The following is a 22,579-nucleotide window of genomic DNA, read 5'->3' as shown; positions in this document are numbered from 1 at the left end:
TTACAAATTAATCATCCTAAGGTATTCCTTTATAACAACACAAAACAAAACCGAGACAAGGGAAGAGGCAGCATTTCCCAGGATGATCATCTATCACCTTCACCAGACTGTCTCTGGTTAAACTTTGGCTGAAATTCAAATTAACTTTCAGAACAAAGATTTGCCAAAATGAGGATATTAAGATGAGTGTACTGAAGAATCTGGAAGGAAATCTTAAAGGGGTTTCAAAAATATCCTGAACAACGGTAACAATACTAGAAGTATACACACTTTCAAGGTAATATCTGCACTTAATCCTCCTGGGGCAATCCCACAAGGTTCCACCTTTAAAGATGGTGTTTATGACACTGAGTTCTCAGTGCTCCTCTCTATCTCCAACTCTCCACATTTTCAACTCTCTACTGGTGGTTTCTAAGTCCCACCAGCATCTCAATTCCAACTTCAATTTTCTACAATGTAAACCCTCATTTTGCCAACCTAGTGGTTATTTTACCCTTCTTACCTGAAAAATCAGCTTACAGCTATATAGTACACAGAAGCAACACGATAAGTATTTACAGAAAGAAGAAAAGGGTGGTAGATGGAACTGGTTTACAAACATCATCTCATTTAGAAGCAGGTATAAAGAAACTAAGACTCAGAAAGCTCAAAGCAATCGTGCATTACCCAGCAACAGGTAAAGCCAAACTCTAGTTCCATCTCGGTCTTTATTTTCCATCTTCTACCTCTTATTTTTTGTTATCAAAGTTTACTTATTTAAAACTCAATTAAACATTTCTCCATCCCAAAGTTCTTCCTGACCTCAGCACTAAAATGTGATTTCTCCTTTCTCTAACCCCAAGATATTGCCTGCACTCGTTCTGTTGCTATAACCACACCTGGACTTAAACACATCATATCACACTATATATGCAATCTTCTCCCGCTAGATCACTGGTTGGCATGAATTGAATTGTGTTTACCATTCTCCAAATTCATATGTTGAATCCCTAACCCCCAATGTGACTGTATCTGGAGACAGTGCTTTTGAGAGGTAATTAAGGTCAAATGAGGTCATAAAGGTGAGGCCTTAATTCGATAGGATTAGTGGCCTCATAAGAGGCAGAGGGCTCTCTCTTCTTCTCCCTGTCTCCTCCTCCTCCTCCTCCAACCTCCTCTTCCCCCATCCCTACCTGCTCACCACCATGTAAACACACAGGGAGAAGGCAGCCATCAGCAAGTCAGGTAAAGAGTCCTTGCCAGCAACCAAATCTGCCTGCACCTTGGTCTTGAATTTCCTAGACTCTAGAATAGTAAAAAAATTAATGTACATTTTTTAAGCCACCCAGTCTATGTTGTGTGGGTCATTCAGTCAGTCTACGAGATTTTATTATGGCAGCCTGAGTAGACTAAGAAAGATTTCGGTACCAGAAGCTCTCAACCTTGGCTGTACCAAAGAACCACCTGAGAGGACTGTACAAAATTCTTAATGCTTGGGCCCCACCCCAGACCAGTTAAATCAGAAATGCTGGTGTAAAAGCCAGGCATTGATATTTTTTAAGGCTCCCCAAATAATTATAATATGCAGCTAGACTGAGAACTACTGCGAGTAACAGTTAAGTTTAATGAGGTCAGAGACCACGTCTAACTCATCTTTGTAATTCCCTCTAACTCCTAGCATACGGTAAATATGCAATAAAATTGTTTTAATGCTTAACAAATGACACATATATTTAAAAGAGTTTTAGTATTTGATAGTTACGGATATACTGTAAACAAATACATACGTTCCCATTATGTACCAATCACCACACCAGGAATTGTGTATACAATAATGAATCAGTCAAGCAAGGTTCCTTATTCTGCAGCATAAACATGTGACACTCTACATTCCAATTAGTCATGTTTAGGTAATTAACGTATCTTTTGATCTGTAAGAATCTCCCTGTAACAGTTCTTTAGCAGAACACAATGCAGGATGGTAAACACCACATTGTTAACAATTTTTTCCTTCAATCTTCTTACTTAAAAATGCAAAAATAGGCTGGGCGCAGTGGCTCACGCCTGTAATCCCAGCACTTTGGGAGGCCAAGGCGGGTGGATCATGAGAGGAGATCAAGACCATCCTGGCTAACACAGTGAAAGCCTGTCTCTACTAAAAACACACAAAAAAATTAGCCAGGCATGGTGGCAGACACCTGTAGTCCCAGCTACTTGGGAGGCTGAGGCGGGAGAATGACGTGAACCCAAGAGGCGGAGCTTGCAGTGAGCCGAGACCTGGCCACAGCACTCCAGCCTGGGCAACAGAGTGAGACTCTGTCTCAAAAAAAAGAAAAAATGCAAAAAAAAGAATAGGGGATTGTGGGGGAGAATGTTAATTTGGGTATCAATAGTTTTATTTGGGTACAATTTTGTTTGGTCTACTTATATCAAGTATAAGGTAATACTTCTCATCTACAGATGTCAAAAACACAGAATTTTACACATACGATTTTAACACCCCAAACAAAAAATTAAAAAAGATACTAATCCAGGCAACAAGACATAAACTTGAATTTATTTCTGTGTAGAGTCAAGAACCCCTTGAGACCTAGGACAAGTATTAATATTTAGAATCATAGAAGTTTAAGGTTTGAAGCAACCTTAGCGATTATCTGATATCTCTTTCCCTACTTCTCATCCTCAAATCTCATATTATGTCATTAAGGACAGGTTAATGACAGTCTGAAACAATAAGTCAGTCTTACTAACTCCCAAATTCGGCGTTGATTCCACAACAGTACACTGCCTCCCTGGGAGTAGGTGGCGAATCCTCTATAATCTAGGTGAAATTAACTGACCTATCCTTTTATCTAATCTCTAATGAATTTAAAGAGGTGGATTTGTATGAAAAATATTACACAGGTAGAATATTCCTATTCTTCAAATCATGTTTTTATTTCTCCAATTATTTGTTACACATAGGCACATCATATCTGTAGGTTTCCTTTTATTCATCAAAGAAAAGGACTTTATATCTAAAATATGATGTTTTAGTGGAGTTTTTAATCCTAAACCTTAACAAAAAATTTTTAACTGGAGGTAGTAGCAATCAGGAAAAGCCTCCTAAGAAACTGATTTTAAATTGAGTTGTGGAAATGAACAAGAATTCAGTAGACTTGGGGGTAGGGAAGACGGGGGAAATTCTAGAGGGAACAGTATATGCGATGGCCTAGAAAACAACAAAAAAAGTACAGCTTAGCCTACCTTAGGTATATCTTAAGCCAGTGTTATTCAAACTTGTTAACCACAACCTGTGACACTTTACTGGATGCAGTACACACACCTGTGTGTATGTACACATGTCTGCAAACACCCATTCCTCTCTGACCTGTCACTATCTGAATCTCACTATCCTAAGATTCCTAATAGATTCAGATAAATTATTTTTAGGACAGAGCTGGTATCCCTCCTGCAACAGAGAATGTTGGAGCATTCATACCTGCAACCTTATTAGGACTGCCCCTGGCCACGGTAGCCCTTTGCTGTTTTCCTTGCTGCTGTCCCTCTCCCAACTCCTGCAGTTACCAAGGACTGAAAAATGGCATGAAAGCCCAGCTCCCTTGCCTCCAAGGCACAATAAACTGTATGTACCATGTGGTACACCAGAGCTGATTAGGCTAAGACCCAAAACCATATCCTTGCTCAGATTTTTCCCCTTCCCTCTCCTATTTTCCTTACTCTCTTACAGGGTTTGTTTTTTTTTTTTTTTTTCCTAAAGGCAATCCATTAATAAATCACCCAAATTATATATATATTCAGTTCTAGTGACCAGCTCTTACTCTCTAATACTGTGCCCATATAAAAGGAACCAGGGCTTCTCAGAGAAATAAGTAATTCTACGGATTGGCCAGGGTAGGTACAAGATGAAGCAGTGATATCCTGTATAAAGGAATAAAAAGAAAATGCTCAAAAAAATGGTGACAGCACATGACAAAGATCCAAAACCTAGTTTGAAGGGAACTCTGGCCAAATCTGGGGAAATTCGAGCACAAAAAATAATTATGTACATTAAAATAGTATAAACCATTGAAAATACAGGAATTCATGAGTCCTTACCAAAAATACCAATAATAAATTCATAAATAAATGAAAATGAAACAAAGCAATCTCTTGTTTACAGTAAAATGTCAACAATCATCTAGTAAATGTGAAGGGAGTGTGCTGGAGGTAGAAAATCATTATTTTGCAACCATTATGGGAAAGATTGAATCAGGTAAAAAAAAAAAAAAAATCAATGGACCCTAAATCAAAGGGAAATATTTGATGAGAAGCAAATATTTACAAGGTCTTAACCTTCCCACAGATTAGTTATTAATTGCAAAACAGAGAAAATACACAACAAAACAGGGCAAAACCTTGAGTGGGCAATCAAAATTAACATCCTATGAGAAACAGATACCATGTGCCTCCAGATGGGATACTCTGGAAAGACACATCACATATGCAGTATGTGGCTGAGATCAAGGTTATTCTTGATCTAAAGAAAAGTCAGATCAACACAAAGTAAAGAGAGTTCTGTTTGTCACTGCCTTACCTAAAAGCTTGCAGTGTCTTCCCATTGTTCTTAGTGTAAAATTCAAAATCCTTGAAATGGTTTACAGGTCATTTCATGCTTCAGAACTGAAATCCCAACCCCCACCCCACTGCCATGGCACACACTCCTCTTTGATCTCAATTTTTCTTTCTTATGGTCTTTGCTTAAGGCTGTGTTTTTCAAATTTCACAGAGCAACCATCAGAGAGTTGTTAATCTAATGAGACAAAAATAATGTATTTTCAATGGCAAATACGCTTTTAATTTATAAATATACAAAATATAGATGTTAAACAAGTCTTTTTTCTTTCGTTCTGAGCCACCAATGTAATTTATGTCTAGGAAGATACTCTAGAGATATAGCGGCAATAATAAAATCAAAATTTTTCTTATAGGCCAGGCAAGGTAGCTTATGCCTATAATCCCAGCACTTTGGGAGGCCAAGGCAGGCAGAGCACTTGAGCTCAGGAGTTCAAGACCAGCCTGAGCAACATGGCAAAATCCCATCACTAAAAAAAAATAAAAAACAAAAAATTTTTCTAATCAACTCCACAACCTTTTACATATTAAACACACAATTCTCAAAAAAAAATTCTTCAAGTTTGTTTAGATGTCTAACTTAAAAAGTAAAATTTTCTAGTAAATGTAAGTGCTAGTACTGTGCCTGTACTCCTAAAGCTAATTTACCTACATTCCCACAGGAACCACTAAAAGAACCCCCACTTGGAGTACTGAAACCCAAATGCTCCAAGAACATCCATAATGAAATCCTCCCAAGACACATATACCTTAAACACCTTCTCATGGAATGTCATGAAATTCTTGACCCCACTTTCCACCCCCTAAACCCTATCTCTGTCACATTTCCTCCTTTTATTAGGTCCCCAAAAGAAAACAGCAATAGAAGGACGCAGGGACACACACACACCTGATTAAGGAAACTTCCCTTAGGCTGCCATGTCCCATCCTGCATAAGTAGAGAAGGAATCCATGTTGACACAAGGAACAGAACCTAACTAAAACGGGGAAAGGTCAAAGAAGGGAGAAAGGAATTACTTCTAGTTGATAGAGAAAGTGAAAAATCAGATTTATCAGGTGCAGGTTCCTATGGGCCATCATCTGAGAATAAAATCATGTCTGAAAATTTGTCCAGAACGTGGCAATAAGCAAAGAATGTTGTTATTACTGCTACATTAACAAAAAGGAAAACAGTGTAAATAAAACTACATATAAGCTTGTAACCTGCATTTCATTGTTGGGTTCACAGTTTCTTGAGGAAAACAGAGACCCTACAAGTTAATTAAAAGTGGCTGCCAAATGAAAATCAAGCTTCTATAAAGATCACAGAAAATACAAAATACACCAATAGGAAAACAGATTTTGCTAAACAAATCTCATTTGGTGTATCTATTATTCATTTACTCAATATGGGCAAATACCATCGTGGGCTGTACAAAGCAGTAAAACATCAAAATGTGAAACTAAGCTTCAACGTATGAACCAAATAAACACGAAATTAAAAAACAAAACAAACAAACAAAAAAAAACAAAACTGGCTTCCATACACTTTATTCTGGAATTTAGACAGACAAAACAATTTAGGGGGAAAAAAAAATCTTCCTACTTGCTGACTCCACTTTTTTACTTTCCATTGCTTCCATTCCTTCGTTTGATGAAGTTTCCAATAATCACATTGTTAGATTTGACCATGGTCTTCCACCCAGCTGCTGACGTAAAAAAAAACTGGAATTATCCCTATTTCCCCCATTTTTTGTTTTTGTTTATTTGGAGATGAATTTCCCTATTTCCTCCTTTTTTTTTTTTTTTTTTTTGAGACAAAGTCTCACTCTGTGGCCCAAGCTGGAGTGCAGTGGTGCAATCTCGGCTCACCGCAACCGCTGCCTTCCAGGCTCAAATTCTCATGCCTCAGCCTCCCAAGTAGCTGGGACTATAGGTGTGCGCCACCATGCCTGGCTAATTTTTTTGTATTTTAGTAGAGACGAGTTTTCACCATGTTGCCCAGGTGGTCTCGAACTCCTGAGCTCATGCGATCCACTTGCCTCGGACTCCCAAAGCGCTGGGATTATGGGCATGAGCCACGGTGCCCAGATGCTATTTCCTCCCTTTCTCTCACCATCCTTATTCAATGCAACAGCAGGTCCTGTCAATTTCTCCTCGTGATGCTGTATATTTCTTTCCATCTTTCTATTACCATCTTCGGCTAAGATACAAACATATTTGGCCTGGACTACTGCTCCCATCTCTTAACCTGTCTCCCTTCTGCCACTTATTACCTGACCCCTCTACAATGCATGCTACCACTGTAGTCAGGGTAATAAACATACAAGTTATGTTACTGCCCTCTTTAAAAGATTCTAAAGGCATTTGATGACATTAGAAATAATCCAAATGTTTTATTATCACAGCCAGCCTTTGAGGCCTTGCAACCTCTGCAATGTCTAGGCATTTAGCTACTACCCACTTTCCCAATATCTTTCCTTATGGATCCCTTCCACACTCTGACCCACCTTCAAGTTAAATATTTTAAGTATTTGCTACTTGAAGGCCTAGCACACTCTGCCTAGCTTCCTCTCATCCCTCAGATTCCAATTCAAATGACCCTTCCTCATAAAGCTTTTCACTGACTAATCTCTTCACCATCTACCACGACATTATTTTCTTCATGTTTATCATAATCTGTAAAAATGTGTATGTGTGTGTGTGTGCCCACGCACGTGTCTGTGTAGAAGGAGAAGGGGGTGTTAACTGTCTTTTCCTATCACTAGATAAGCTTTATTGGAAGCAGGGATTTTGTTTGTCCTAGATACTACTGTTCCCTAGGGCCCAGAACAATATGGGCCATATACCAGACACTCAACAAGTCTTTGTTTAATCAATACTCAAAAGGTGGCATGGTCTACAGCGCTGGACTGGAAATGAAATTACCTAGGTTCTAACCAGACTTGATTCTACCAGCAACTAGCTGTGCGGCCTTGGGTACAACACAAGATTGGAGTGGCTTATGAGTAACTGGAAGGTAAGCAAGTGAAGACAGCAAGTATGAAGATTTTTCTCCCACATTTCCTTGTCTAAATTCAAAAATTATAGACATATGGAAATCTTTAACCTCTCTCAGTCTCAGTCTCCTCATCTACATGAGATGACTTTATAAGTCACTTCAAGTTCAGAAATACCGTAATTAGGCTGGGTGCGGTGGCTCACACCTATAATCCCAGCACTTTGGGAGGTCGAGGCAGGCAGATCACTTGAGGTCAGGAGTTCCAGGCCAGCCTGGCCATCATGGCGAAACCCCATCTCTACTAAAAATACAAAAATTAGCCGGGCGTGATGGCGGACGCCTGTAATCCCAGCTACTCGGGAGGCTGTGGTGGGAGAATTGCTTGAACCCAGTAGGCGGAGTTTGCAGTCAGCCGAGATCGCGCCACTGCACTCCAGCCTGGGCTACAGAGTGAGACTCTGTCCCAGTAAAATAAAGAAAAAAGAAAAAAGAAATACCATAAATTACATGGGACTAAACCTGAACCTTCCTTACTCACCCCTCACTTACACCCTACCCCTTCTACCTTCAAGAACGAAATCATAGTAGTCATCCTGAAACCAAGCATCACACAGTGCACTTTACTATCTAAACCTTTGCTCATGGAGCTGCTCTTCTCCAGTTCCAAACACTGGAAATTCCATCCCTCAAAGCCCAGATCAACTGCTGCTTCATAATCACCTAGTCCAAAATGAATATGATCATTAAGTTCCAAAATTCCTCTATGCTTCAAATTAGAGTATTCCCTGATCTACCACTACCTGCTGGACTAGTCACTTAACTTCTCTTCGCCTCGGTTTCCTAATCTGTAAAATGGAGCTAAAGGAACCTACCATATCACATATTGTTGGATAATAGAGAACACTTAGCATGGTAACAACGTGTTCAATTACAACATTATTTCTGTGCCACATATATTTTGAAGGCTCCGAAAGAGCATTTTCCATTTCTCAATCTCCCAAGTTTGACGCCATTTCACCTCTCAATGTTTTGACTTTTTGTATCCATAAAATGAAAGAAATGGACTAGACCAATTACCATTCCTTCCAAAACTGTTATCTATTCCCTTGCAAGAATAGCCTAAAGCAAAGATACTGCAGGTGACCTTCCACAAGGACGGGAATTCGAGGGGAAGTAAACTATTGCTGCAAACGGAAGTGGTTGGAAGCAAGGAGATTAAAACAACATTCAAGACTTTGAAGATCCTTTCCAAAGAAACTGACTCTTGCCACAGTGATGGATCCTTTGAAATGTGTTTTTAAGTTGGGTTATAAGGATGAACTCGGGGTCCATGAACTCCCAAACAGAAATGTAAAACTGTGCGCCAGAACAAATATAAAAATTTTTCTGGGGTCAAAGTGTCTGCACCATACATTAAATGAGTCTGTGCCCTTAAGGGGCGAAAAGAGGGTGACAATGAAGAGACGAGTCGCGTTAAGTAAGAAACCACAATGCATGAGAGTTTAGACAACAAAAGCAACCTCAGCTAACCATAACCCCCAACAAGTGAGAAGATGACCTAAGACTGGGTGAAGCAGACGCCGAGCGTGAGGAGACGCTGGTGGAAGCAATGCCACCCAAAGCTCTGCACCTTTCCCAGGTCAGCCTCCAGTCCGCACGGCCTGCGGCGTGAGACCCAGGGCCAAGCCCCTCGGCAAACCCCGTTTCCCGCCCCGGTACCTGCGGGGTCGAGCGCCATCTCGGCGTGCTGAGAGGAAGCCAGCCGCTTGGCGGCTCCGGGGCAAGCGGGGAGGGGAGCGGAGGGGAGGGGCTTGGACTCGGACGCACGTGCGACCTCCGGGAGCTTCCCACAACAGAAACGTGGGCCCTTTGCAAAGCACAGCCAGGCCCCTTTCCCTCTTCCTTCCCAGGTTCCTACTTCCGCCGCCCGTTGCGCCTGCGCTCTGCTGGCCCCGCCCCAATCCTGTAACTAGAGTGGAACTGACTTCGCAGAGGGAATGACCAGGGAAGGGGGCGTGGCTGCGCTCCTTCGGGGCGGGACCGTGCAGGACGCGCGCAGCCTCGCTTCGAGAGGCCTGAGCAACGGTTGTAGACCCGGCTCTGCAGTGACTGGAGTCGAACCTGCAGGACTTTGGGACTGCGCCTCACTCGGTAACTGGGTCAAAGTCCGAGCCCCGCCCCTCACACCCGCCTTCTGAGAACCAAATGAATCATCCAGTTCCTTTTCTTTTCTTCGTTAACGTTCATTCATTCATAAATATCTATTTCATGCCTACCAAGTTCCAGCCACGGTTCTGAATACAAGGGGAAAATAACAATAAAAATAACGTCCCTGTTCTCAAGGAGCAGTGTGACAGAGGAGACAAAAGCCACACGCTGAAAAATGTGATAAACGCCACAGGCACTAGATGTGCACAGCTTGTTCTACCATAAAGATGGTATGGTGTGTGCAATATCGTTATTTCTCCTTCCAATTAGGCTGTGGCTCTCCTAGAGGTTAAAGTGTGGGCTCTAGAAGTACCTCTATGTTGTGAAATAATATCCCCAGGGCGTACCGTCTGATTTGGGTGACGTTACAAATCCCGCCTCTATCAGTAAAAGCTGTATGTTTTGTGAGAATAAAATGAAGGTAATAGCCGTCCCGCTGAAGACCCCCTACTAACGTCTTCTCAGTAGAAGAAACTTTCTAGGTGGCACTTAGGTTCATTTCCACTCACAAACCAGCCTTCAGAAGGGCTTTCTTGTCAAATTCACGTTTAACTGGCTCGAGCCACCAAAGGATGAGGTGTGGCCTGGGACAGATGGGACAGATGTTTAGAAAAACAAGGAGCAGCTGCTTCTTCCCTGCAAGGGATTTAGGGCTTTCAAAATGATCCCCTCCCCACCTACCTGCAGTCCCTCCTCCCCTGCTGTTGCTTCCGCCTGGTCAGTTGGCAGAAAAGCTGAGGCAGTTGAGTGGGGCTGGGAAAGTGGGTCTCTGCTCAGCAGGTCTTCCGTTTAAGGGCCTATTTGGGCATAACGGCCCTTATTACAGCTGTAGGTTGAGGTGCCAAGGTGAAGAATTAACGTTTCACTCACCCAGCCAGGGAATCAGGTCCTTTTCCTTGTATGTTTTGTAAATGTGCTTAGAAATACACCAGAATGACTCTGGTGTGCCTCTTTTATTGTTCTGAAGGTGAAGGATTTGATTTAGAAAGCTAAAGCAAATCTTTTTAAGGAGATGGAGTATTAAAACACAGGTCAGACACCCATATTCAAGTATTAAACTAAATCTATATGCAAAAGGGTATTATGGTAAAGGGGAAAAGTTTGATCTGTTAGCGACTTGAGTAAGTTCTATCATTTTTCTGGACTTTGGTTTCCAATTTGAAAGACTGTTCTGAGGAATAAATGTGATATCATATAACACCTTTGAAAGACATTAAAGGACCACTTCTACTATTTTTGCCAGAGCTATCACTTGAAACATTATTATCTAACATTTGTTTTTAAATCAACTTACTTTTTAAAAACAGTTAACTAGGCGCTATTTACTTTAGCCTTATCCTAAGCAACAGTATCTGTAATATCATGGGTTTTGTGTACCCCATAGAGTGAACTGTTAGACATATCACACCAGGAAAAGCACTAGCAAAAATAGCAGCCTAATGCCTGATACATATAGTATATCTCTCTCTACTCCCATGTTAAACTAGATACTTTGGGGGGAAATTGAGTCTTTACAATCTGTAACTAGGGAAGATATGTCATTTTTTTAAGTTAAGCAAATGTAATTGGCAATTAAAAACAAGAAATTTCTTGAGGCATTGCATTATTAATAGGCAATTCTTTGGGTAGTAACTACAATAGGAGCTCAAGGAAAGAGGAGAGGATATCATCCTGGAAATTAGGAACAGTGTCTTACCCAATTGTGGTCCCTAGAGCTCAGATAACATCTGGTAACTGGTGACCCCACAAAAGCCTTTCTCAAAGGATTGAATGCTGCAATGGTTATGAAAGACTTCAAAGGTAAGTTAGAAGTTATGCTTCGCCTTGAAAGATGGATAGAATGAGTAGACAGAAAAAAGGGCATCTCATGCTGGGAGAAAAATGAGAGCAAAAGCGTCTAGGATTTGAACTGTTCTTGAAGGAGCATGGTGGAGTATGGCAGAGTGCAGGCTAAGGAATGGAACCATATGAACAAAAGCACAGGGGTGGGAAGCACCCGGCTGTGTGGCAGGAAGCACTGGGCTGTGTGGCAGGCATGTGGTAGGCAATGCTTGAAACTACTTCAATGCATTTGAGGATTTGGGAAGCTAGGGCAGTTATGCATTGGCTAGAAAAGGCCAGATTTCCACAGTCTTAAACACTAGACCGAGGTGTTTGAATGTGTTTGAATAAGCAACCAGAATCTGTTGAAGGTTAATATATAGGAAAAGAGCATTGTGGTCAACATTTTCTAAAGGTGTTTTATAAAAGTTTTGTGCAGGATGAATTTAGGTAGCGAGGAAAGAGCTAAAAGCAAGCAGAAAAGTAAGGAGGCTTTTGTGCTGGTTTAGGCAAGATCTGAAAAGAGCCTGAACTGGGATATATAAAAATGTAAAAGGAATGGATGTGAGAGTAATTGCAAAGGAAGAATCTACCCTTCAAAACTGGATTTAGGAGACTAGGACAAAGAGTCAAGATTTCTGGATAATTCCTTTTTTTTGGCAAATGTGTACAGACAAATGAGAAAATCATGGCAATGTGCCTATTCGTGCCTAAAATGATCTGCCCTTGATCCTCATTTTTGGGGACTAAGAGTGGCGATAATGAAACAGAAAGATCAGTTCAGAGAAATTTGCAGTAATGCAGGATAATAACAGCAGTTGAACCACGGTGAATTTCTCTTTGTATGTGAAGGCAAAGGAATGTGCAAGTAGAAACAAATATCTTAATTATTTTTGAGTCAATTCCGACTGGATCTAACATTCCTTTATGCTATATGTTGATATGCAGTTAGTTATTTTTTGAAATTGAGATTGTCAGTCAGCCCCTGCTTGCTTCTACCTCTTTTTAGCATCAGAATTAAAGGCTTTTCATCTGTAACTCAGCTCTGCTACAGATAAGAATCAAACTTGAAGTCAATGAGATTTCAAACTTGAGTCAATAAGAATCAAACTTGAGTCAATAAGAATCAAACTTGAAAGAATATTAGATGCCCCATCTCTACCAGAGGATAGGATTGAGAAGTAGTTCTTGGCCAGAAGATCACTAACCAAGGGTCCCTGGTGGCCCTGCCTACTTTCTGAGCTGTATTATTTAGCACCCAGTTCGCATGGCTTGTGCCTTCTCTGGTTTAAAAGGACTTAGGTCCATGTTGACATTTGTAGTATTTGCTAGGGTTGTCATAATGAAGTGCCACAGTCTGGGTAGCTTAAACAACAGAAATATTTTCTCACAATTGCAGGCTAGAAGTCTGAGATCAAAAATGTTGGCAGAGTTGCTTCTCCCAAGGCCTCTCTTCTTGATTTGTATATGGCATCTTCTCCTGTGTCTTCACATGGTCTTCCCTCTGTGTGGCTGCGTGTCTTAATGTCTTCTTGTAAGGACATCAGCCATGCTGGATTGGGATGCACTCTAATGAATATCCTAATGGCCTCATTTTGTCTAAACTACCTCTTTTAAAACCCTATCTCCAAATGCAGTCACATTTTGAGGTGCTGGGGGCTAGGACTTCAACACAAGAATTTTGGGAGATACAGTTCAACTGATAAAAGCATTGAACATTTTTACAAGGACTACAATTATTCCCCAAATCCCAAATCACTTCACTAGAGCCCTGAGAACCTGCCTAGTGTTAGCCTCTCACCAGAATAAAATACTTTGTCCCTGTTTTCCTGGCTGTTGAATAGGGCCTGTTTTAATCTGACTCAGTTCACCTATTCACTTCAATCAGCTCCTTACTGTCCCTCATTCTCTACATCTGATTGATCAAAACATCTAGTCAGTTCGCCTTCCTTAATATATCTTTATTTCATCTGCCAATCAGAGTCGTAACTCTTAGTCCAAGATCTGCCCATTTTTGCTGATATTATTGTAATAGTTCTGAATTGCCTCTCTGTTCCTAGGCATTTCTTCCTCCCACTTATTCTCTCTAATCCATTTCACCCACAACAGCAAATATGATTCTAAAATTTCTTATATAAAATTCCCAGTAAGAGACAACCTATGGAATGGGAGAATATATTTGCAAACCATGCAAATGATAAGGAGCTAACATCCAAAATATACAAGGAATTCAAACAACTCCATAGCAAGAAAAAAATAACCCAATTTAAATATGGGCAAAGGACCTTAATAGGCATTTCTGAAAAGGAGACATATAAATGATAAGTATGTGAAAAAATGTTCAACATCATTAATCATCGGGGAAATTCAAATTAAAATCACAATGAGGTATCACTTAAGATCTGTTTGAATAACAGAAATACAGGAAGATAATAAAGCGTTAGTGACGATATAGAGAAAAGAGAACACTTACACACTGCTGGTGGAAATGTAAATTAGTACAGCCATTATGGAAAACAGTCTGGAGGCTCCCCAGAAACTTAAGAACAGAACTACCATATGATCCAGCAGTCCCACTACGGGGTATATATTCAAAGGATATGAAATCAACATGCTAAAGAGATATCTGCACTCCCATGTTTTATTGCAGCATAATTCACAATAGCCAAGATATGAAATCAACCTAAGTGTCCATCAGTAGATGAATGGATAAAGAAAACATGGTATATATACACAATAGAATGCTGTTCAGCTCTAAAAAGAGAAATTCTGACATTTGCAACAACATGGATGAATCTGAAGGATATTATGTGTCCTTCAATGTTGAAAGAATCTTCTGTGAAATAAGCCCGGCACAGAAAGAAAAATACCGCATGATCTTACTTACAGGTGAAGTGTGAAAAAGTCAAACTTACAGAAACAGAGAGTAAAATGGCAGTAACCAGAAGCTAGGGGTTTGGGGACCTTGGGGAAATGTTAATTAAAAAAAAAAACAGAAATATTCAGTTAAACAGGAGGAATAAGTTCAAGAGATCTACTGTACATCATGATCACTTCAGTTAGTAACAATATGTTATCTATTTGAAAATTGCCACTCTCTAATAGATTTTAAGTATTCCCATTACAAAAAAAAATGATAAGTATGTGGAGTAATGCATATGTTAAATAGCTTTATTTTGTCATTCCACCATATGTATTTTAAAACATCATAATGTGTACTATAAATATACACTATCTAACTTGCCAGTTGAAACAAATGCATACATACATACGTACATCCTCAGTAGTTCCCTATATAAATAAAATTCAAACCCCTTCTTTCAGCAAGGTTCACAAAACTCTTTATAAACTTAGTCCCAGATTACTGTATCAACTTGTCATAACCAGCCTCCTTGTAATCTGCAATTTCTGCTACATTAACTTGCATACAGTTGTTTATTAAATTATCTGTAAAGACTTCTTTGGGCTATCCTGGAAAAATGGGTAAGAGTTTGTAGTTAATATAAAAACTTGAAACTAATTGCAGAAAAAGTATCTAGTTATCACTAGGACCATTGGAACTAGGCAGAGTGATATAGTTTGGATGTATGTACTCACCCAAATCTCATGCTGAATGTAATCCCTTATATTTGAGGTGGGGCCTGTTGGGAGGTGATTGGATCATGGGAGCAGATTTCTCATGGATGGTTTAGCAGCATCCTCTTGGTACTGTCCTTGCGATAGTGAATGAGATCTTATGAGATCTGTTTAAAAGTGTGTGGCACCTCCTTTCTCTCCCACTCCTGTTCTGGCCATGTGACATGCCTGCTCCTCCTTCACCTTCCACCATGATTGTAAGTTTCCTGAAGCCTACCCAGAAGCCAGGCAGATACCAGCATCATGCTTCCTGGCCAACCTACAGAACTGTCAGCCAATTACACTTCTTTTTGGTATAAATTATCCAGTCTTAGTATTTCTTTAGAGCAATGTGAGAATGGCCCAATACACAGAGCTAAACTCATTTTTCTCCCCTACTTTACTTAACGATTTAAACTGAGATATAACTTATATACAGTAAAGACTACAAATCTTTGTGCAGCTAAGGGAGTATTTACATGTTTATACACTTTGAACTACCACCCCAAATAATATTCTGTCAAAATATAGAACATTTCTAGTTATCCAGAAGGGTCCTTTTTATCTCCTCTTAGTAAAACCTCTCTCCACAAAAGTAACTACTCTCATAACTTCTCTGAGCATTGATTAGTTTTGCCTGTTTTTGATCTTTATGTAAATGTAACTATACAGTGCATAGTCTTTCCTATCTGACTTTTTTTGCTGAACTTCATGGCTATGAGATTCATTCATGTTGTTATATATATAGACATAGCTGCTCTGCTACTTTGAATGTAACATTTGGTAAATTGTTTATCCTCCTGAGCCTCAGTTTTTTCATCTGTAAAAATATAACCCACTTCTGCATGATTGATTTGAGCCTTAAGGATGCCCTGTTACAAACACTGACAGTAGACCATTTTTTTTTTTTTTTTTTTTTTGTGAGACAAAGTCTGGCTCTGTCGCCCAGGTCGGAGTGCAGTGGCGCATTCTCGGCTCACTGCAACTTCCGCCTCCCGGGTTCCCGCCATTTTCCTGCCTCAGCCACTCGAGTAGCTGGGTCTACAGGCGCCCGCCACCACGCACGGCTAATTTTTTGTATTTCTAGTAGAAACGGGGTTTCACCATGTTAGCCAGGATGGTCTCGATCTCCTGACCTTGTGATCCGCCTGCCTTGGCCTCCCAAAGTGCTGGGATTGCAGGCGTGAGCCATCGCTCCCGGCTAGTAGGCGATTCTTAAACTGTAGCTATTGTTACTATGATGATTATCCTCTCTATTTTCATTTTTGAAAAACTGTTCTTTCAAACTATTATTACATGATATGTAGTTTTTAAAAATTTTTATTCAGAGCTACTCTGCCTTCAGGACTGAAAAATCTAGACAACAATGGGTTTAAATCAGTATTATGTGAAACAACCTTCAAATGAACAAAGGAGATTTAGCAGTGTGCCCTATCATTTATCAGGTGAAAAAAAAAAAAAGTGTGAAATATCACCTCTCACCTCTGCAGAAGGCTTTCTATATTTTATGTTTTGTTTTTACTATGTATGGTTTTCTGGGTGGCCTCCTTTGAGACAGACCACAATATTCTCTGGGGTCAGAGGCTCTATTCCTAGAAAAGAAATAACTTTTAAAAGTAATAATAATACTATGACACGACTTATGTTGGATTTCTCCTATTTTGGCTTTGTATGGGTGCTATGCTTCTCTGTAGAATTTCTCATAGGAACTGACAAACAAAACACAGGACTGCTTTTTGTTGTACACCAAGCCTGAAACATCAGTGACATACCAGTTAGTGGGTCAACTGCACTGAAAACATGTCAGAGATCTTTTGCTCATTTAGATGAAAGAAAGTTATGAAAACTCAAGTGACTTTAACACCAAGTATCTCCGCCCTGCTAATCTGAGAAAGGACAAATGTCTTAATTCAGCACCATTCCTCCTTGAGATTAGAGAACTTTCTATATGCCATGCACTGTATTGAATCCTGGGAAAATAAAGATCAGTAAGATGAGGTTTCCGCCTTTAAGGAACTCAAAGTCTAGAGGGAGAGAGAAAAACATATGAAAAAATAATTACAATTCAACTGATAGGTGATGATATGGGAGCCCAAAGAATGGAGAAATTAATTTGACTTTCACAAGACTTTATATACATGCTTATGTTTGAAGTAGGTCTTAAAGAATAATTAGATTTTCAACAAGAGAAAGGCAAATGGAGTCCTCATTGACAAAGCTTTTACCATGTAGAATAGGTGTGGGATAACTGTCATGCCCTGTGAATATGGTTAAAATAGCTAGATTATTCACTACTATTTGGAGCCAAACGAGATACAAGAAAAAAATATATAATGTTGAGTATTGCTAACAAGTTTCAATGCTTTCTTCCAAGTGCTATGCTCAAACAAAACAATCCCACATCACTGATTCTGGTATCTTTACCAATTGGACATGGAGTATTAAGTCCAAATGAAGACATCCCAAAGAACTCGGGCCTTGACCTTCAGTAAAGAAGACTGTTTATGTTACCTTCTATTAATCTGATTCTGTGTCATGGAGCCGGGAATTTCAAGGTGTAGATGAAAGATATCCTATAAAAATAAGGTATTGCTGTTTGTTACTAAGTCACATGACTATCTGCATTTTGAGGAGAGAGATTGTGTCTTATGTGCTATGGTAATCCCCTACATTTCTCACAGGACATGACATCATAAATGCTTGTTGCACAAATTCCTGTTAATGGAGAATGTAAGGGCATCATGTAAAACTAAAGTGGGTCATATGGCCCATCAATTATTCTTTATTAATATCATTTTTGTTCTTTTCCCTATCCCTAACTCCTGCCTTAATTCTGACACTATTTTTGTCTTTTCTGGTTATTTGTTATAGGTACTTCCAGATTCTATATGCTTTAAGAGATGTTTTCTTAACTCAGGACAAGAGGTACACATTTCTGGTATTGTCTGGTTGGCATCTTGCTCTTCTGTTCTTCCCCTGCTTTATTATATGGCTTCTACCAGTGTCCTCATGTGTTTACATGCCATCTATCTTTACCCATATTCATTGGTCCAAAAATGGATACCTGGTCTATGAAAGACTGATGAAACTGTGTCCTAGAAATTTATAGATGTGAGTCTAAGCACATCAGTTTGTATTCTGAGTCTGCAGTTGTTAAATGCAAAATGTGTAGAAGTCATTAAGAGACTAGTTTTTACCCGTGTAGTGAAAGCTACCTATAGGGAGAGAAAAAGGGTGAAGCCCAACCAAAGAGATATAGAGACTGAAGACTGAGAAAGTCCAGAAGAAGTTTGTGTTTCCAGTTGCAGTTTCTGTGAGGCTCAGCTCTATATCTGCCTTTCTGTGTCTTTGCTCTTCGTTGAGCTACAACAGACATATATAGGACACCTCTTGTGCACCACTTCAAATACTCTTGGCCCCAACTCTTATAAGTGGGGCAAGTTCTTTTCAAGCTTCCTTCAACCTTCTTCATGTAGGTGCAACTTGACAGCACCTTGGCTTAGCCTTGTACTTCTCACTTGCTTCTCTGACACTATACCATGGATCATGCACAGGGACCCTCTCAGTAGTCGTTCATATACAATCTAGAAGTGCAGGGGAAGTTAATGCCAGTGGGACTACCGTGATTAATAGTGAATGGAATCCAATGGATAAATGTGTGCCATTTTTTTAATTCCCCAGGCAGACAGTCTTGAAACACATTTTAAAGATTCCTGCAAAGGTCTCATGGTAAACTGCACCAGTCACCTGTGAAGTAGTAAACTGAATGATACATTCATGTATTATCTTTCTGTCCTTCCCTCTTTCACTCTTCCCTCTTCCTCACTCCTGCTTCCTGGGATTATATTCCAAGACAATCAACCTGCATGCAATCTAGTCTAAAAGAACACTTGCTTGTTGTTTCCCATGTTTTGTTTAAGTTGGTTCCTGCCTCTTGCTACTCAAAAACATTGTCATAATTCATACAAAGACCTGCAATGGTTCTCTCATTGCCCATAGAATAAGATCATACAAGCAACAGAACTGGATGAGAATACATGAAAATCCAAGCACAGGAAGCAGCCTACTACTTTACCAGGATTACCCAATATTACTATTTGCCTATTCTTTGCCTGTTGTAATCTGCTCTTCTTTGCTTTTGCCTTCTCTGGCTGAAAATCCCTTAGTTCTCAATACTTCAGCTCTCAATACTCATGCCAGGCCTTCTTTCTTTGAAGACCCATGTTTTGTGCTACTGCAGGTGTGGCAGTCACACTTTCTCTGGATATGGTTCTATATACATAGTTCAGCTCCATATCATATGGTGGCCAGTAAGCTAGAGACCCAACGACTCACAAATGCCAAAGCCCCTTAACTAGCATTTCTCCCTGTGCCTAAGACACAGAAGCCACTCACCAAATATCTGTGGGATAAATTTATAAAGGTGTTGATTTCTGGGGACTTAAAAGCAAAGATTAAGGGGAAATAATCATTCACTTGATTATGCTTGAATCATTATCAATCATATAAAACATACACTGAATATATCTATACATACTTCCTTTTATTTGTATTATTAGAAACTTAGAAAAAATTAAAGTCTTCATCAAAATTGTGTATAGATACCAAAATTTATTTCACTTTTTACTTATTATTGATGTTTTAGGTTGTTTCTATATTTTCTTTCAAAATTAACACAGAGATAAATATTCTAAAAATAAAGCATTTATCTCTAGCTCTGTTTATTTCTGAAGAATAATTCTTAGGAGTAAAATTATTTTGCTAATTACTATGGATAAATTTTTAGCAATAGGTAACGTCATCCTAAATATTTTTGTAAAATTGCTACAAACAGGTATATTGTTATAACCTTTTACTTTTTATTAGTACTGAAAAACATTTTTGTGCATTTACTAGCCCTTTAATTGGCATTCTGTGAAATGTCTTTCTATATTCTTTCCCATTTTAATTTATATTATTACTTTTTTTTACTGATTTATATATTGTCTTTCTATGTCAAGGGTATTGTCTTTTTCTATCCTTTATTGTAGCATTACTTCTTTGTAATTGTTTTTCTTTTTTTTTTTTTTTTGAGACGGAGTCTCGCTCTGTCGCCCCAGCTGGAGTGCAGTGGCCAAATCTCAGCTCACTGCAAGCTCCGCCTCCTGGGTTTACGCCATTCTCCTGCCTCAGCCTCCCAGTAGCTGGGACTACAGGCTCCTGCCACCTCGCCCGGCTAGTTTTTTTGTATTTTTTAGTACAGACGGGGTTTCACCATGTTAGCCAGGATGGTCTCTATCTCTTGACCTCGTGATCCGCCCATCTCGGCCTCCCAAAGTGCTGGGATTACAGGCTTGAGCCACCGCGCCCGGCCTGTAATTGTTTTTCTTTTACTTATACTATTTGACAGATTTATACACATATAGAATATTTTCCTTTGTTATTTTGATTTGCTTAATTCTTAGAGAGAGAGAACCCATCCTGTCCCCAATATTTTCTTGTGTGTGTGTGTGTGGTTTTTTTTTTTTTTTTTTTAATAGGTTTCTAGAGTAAGGGGAGGGAGAGCATTAGGACAGATACCTAATGCATGTGGGGCTTAAAACCAAGATGACGGGTTGACAGGTGCAGCACACCACCATGGCATACGTATACCTATGTAACAAAACTGCAGTTTCTGTACATATATCCCAGAACTTAAAGCAGCATTTAAAAAAGCCCCACAAATTAAAAAAAGAAATAGATTTCTATTTTATATCTACCTTCTTTTCTTATCTTTATTTCATTTTATTTATGGTGAGAATTGAATGTCTACCTTAATTTTTTTCCAAATAACTAACCAATTTTTTACACTATTTTCTAGATATATTTACTAGAAAAATATCCACTAGAAAGACAGATACCATTTTCTTTTCAGTTCTTTCTCTCATCTTGGGCCTGTTTCTAGACTATTTATTCTGTCCATCTCCCTGCCTATTTCTGTGAATATATCCTAGTCTTTTCAACTGACACAAATTCTAAATGGATAAGGTGAGGGTACACATGATATTTTCATCTTTTCCAGATTGAGACTTTATTTCTGCACATCTGACCACTGGACTTACCAAAGGCTCAAAACAGGATATGTGACCTGTCCGTGTCAGGACAATGAACAGTGTTACCTGCCTGTCTATCCTGGTTCTGTGGCTGCTGGCTTCTGGTTTGTGGGCAGTCAGATGAGGAATGGGCTGTGGGAGGGAGCCCATATCCCACTCTCAGATTTAGCTGAAGAATCTTCATTTCCCATTCTTGGTTGCAGGTCAGGTTTACATTTATTCCATATGAACCTGCTATTCCAGGTCAACCCTTGGGAAGCACACTCTGAGGTGAAGATTAGCACATGGAAATTTGTTAGGGAGTGCTCTACTTTTGGAAAGCTAATACTTACAGAAAAGAAGGGAAAGAAACAGCATTAGGGAGAGGGAGAAGTTGAGCTGTGGTACAGTCATAATAAGAACTAAGCCAACTCCACATAAAGCTTTGAAGCTGGGATGGCCCTTCAGAATTATCCTGAATTGGAGCCAGGGAGCTGGACTTTGTACTACTGCATTAACGGATCATTGATAGAAGGCTGCCCTAAGAAGGGGGCATGGCCTTGGAGGAGACATGCTTTTTTAACAGAAGCTGTAGCACTGATTATACTTACAAACTAACATAAATTTGTGAGATTCATTCACTGTCATCCGTTTCTTTCTATATCGTAAGTTCCAGGAAGAAAAGGATTATTTTTCTTCTTAATTGCCATTGTAGCCTCAAGAGCATAGCAATTATTTGTTGAGTACCTGGTACATAAAAAGCACTCAATAAATACTTGTCGAATAAGTAAATGACCATAGGAGGCAATGTTATCCTCATTGTCTATATTTACAATAAGGAAACTGGGACACAAAGATACAACTAATGAATGACAGAGCTAGGATTTAAAGTCACATCTGTTTGATTCAGAGGCCATGTTCTTTTTACTATAAAAATCAGTCAGCTCAGGCTGCCATAGCAAAATACCACAGGCTGGGTGGCTTGAACAACAGACATTTATTTGCTCACATTTCTGGAGACTAGAAGTCCAATGTCAAGATGTCATCAGGGTTAGTTTCTGGTGAGGCCTCTCTTCCTGGCTTATAGGGTCACCTTCTTACTATGTTCTGAGATGGCCTCTTCTCTGTGTGCACACAGGAAAAAAGAGAGGGAGACAGAAAGAGAGAGAGAGATCTGGTGTCTCTTCCTCTTCTTATAATGACACCAGTCCTTATGACATTATCTAACCTTAGTTGCCTTTTTTCAGGCTCTATCTCCAAACACAGTCACACTGAGGATTACAGTTTCAACATGTGAGCTTTAAGGCAGGGA

The 22,579-nt window shown here is 39.5% G+C and overlaps 1 protein-coding gene across 2 annotated transcripts in view; it reads right to left on the bottom strand.

Annotated features, from left to right (window-relative positions):
• The window catches only part of CMC1 (C-x(9)-C motif containing 1), an 83,035-nt gene extending 73,532 nt beyond the window's left edge, over positions 1–9,503 (bottom strand). The window contains exon 1 of one of the 2 annotated variants that reach the window (XM_011961523.1): positions 9,293–9,503. In XM_011961523.1, coding sequence (XP_011816913.1) covers positions 9,293–9,311 — 19 coding nt within the window. In that variant the 5' untranslated portion in view covers positions 9,312–9,503. The remainder of the gene's footprint in view (positions 1–9,292) is intronic. The other variant, XM_011961522.1, reaches the window with a different exon arrangement.
• Positions 9,504–22,579: the final 13,076 nt, after the last annotated feature.

Source organism: Colobus angolensis, unplaced genomic scaffold (assembly GCF_000951035.1).
Source record: "Colobus angolensis palliatus isolate OR3802 unplaced genomic scaffold, Cang.pa_1.0 Scaffold56, whole genome shotgun sequence".
In the NCBI taxonomy this organism is placed as follows: Eukaryota; Metazoa; Chordata; class Mammalia; order Primates; family Cercopithecidae; genus Colobus; species Colobus angolensis.
Note: the sequence above shows the minus strand (reverse complement) of the source record. Positions and strands in the feature narration are given on the sequence as shown.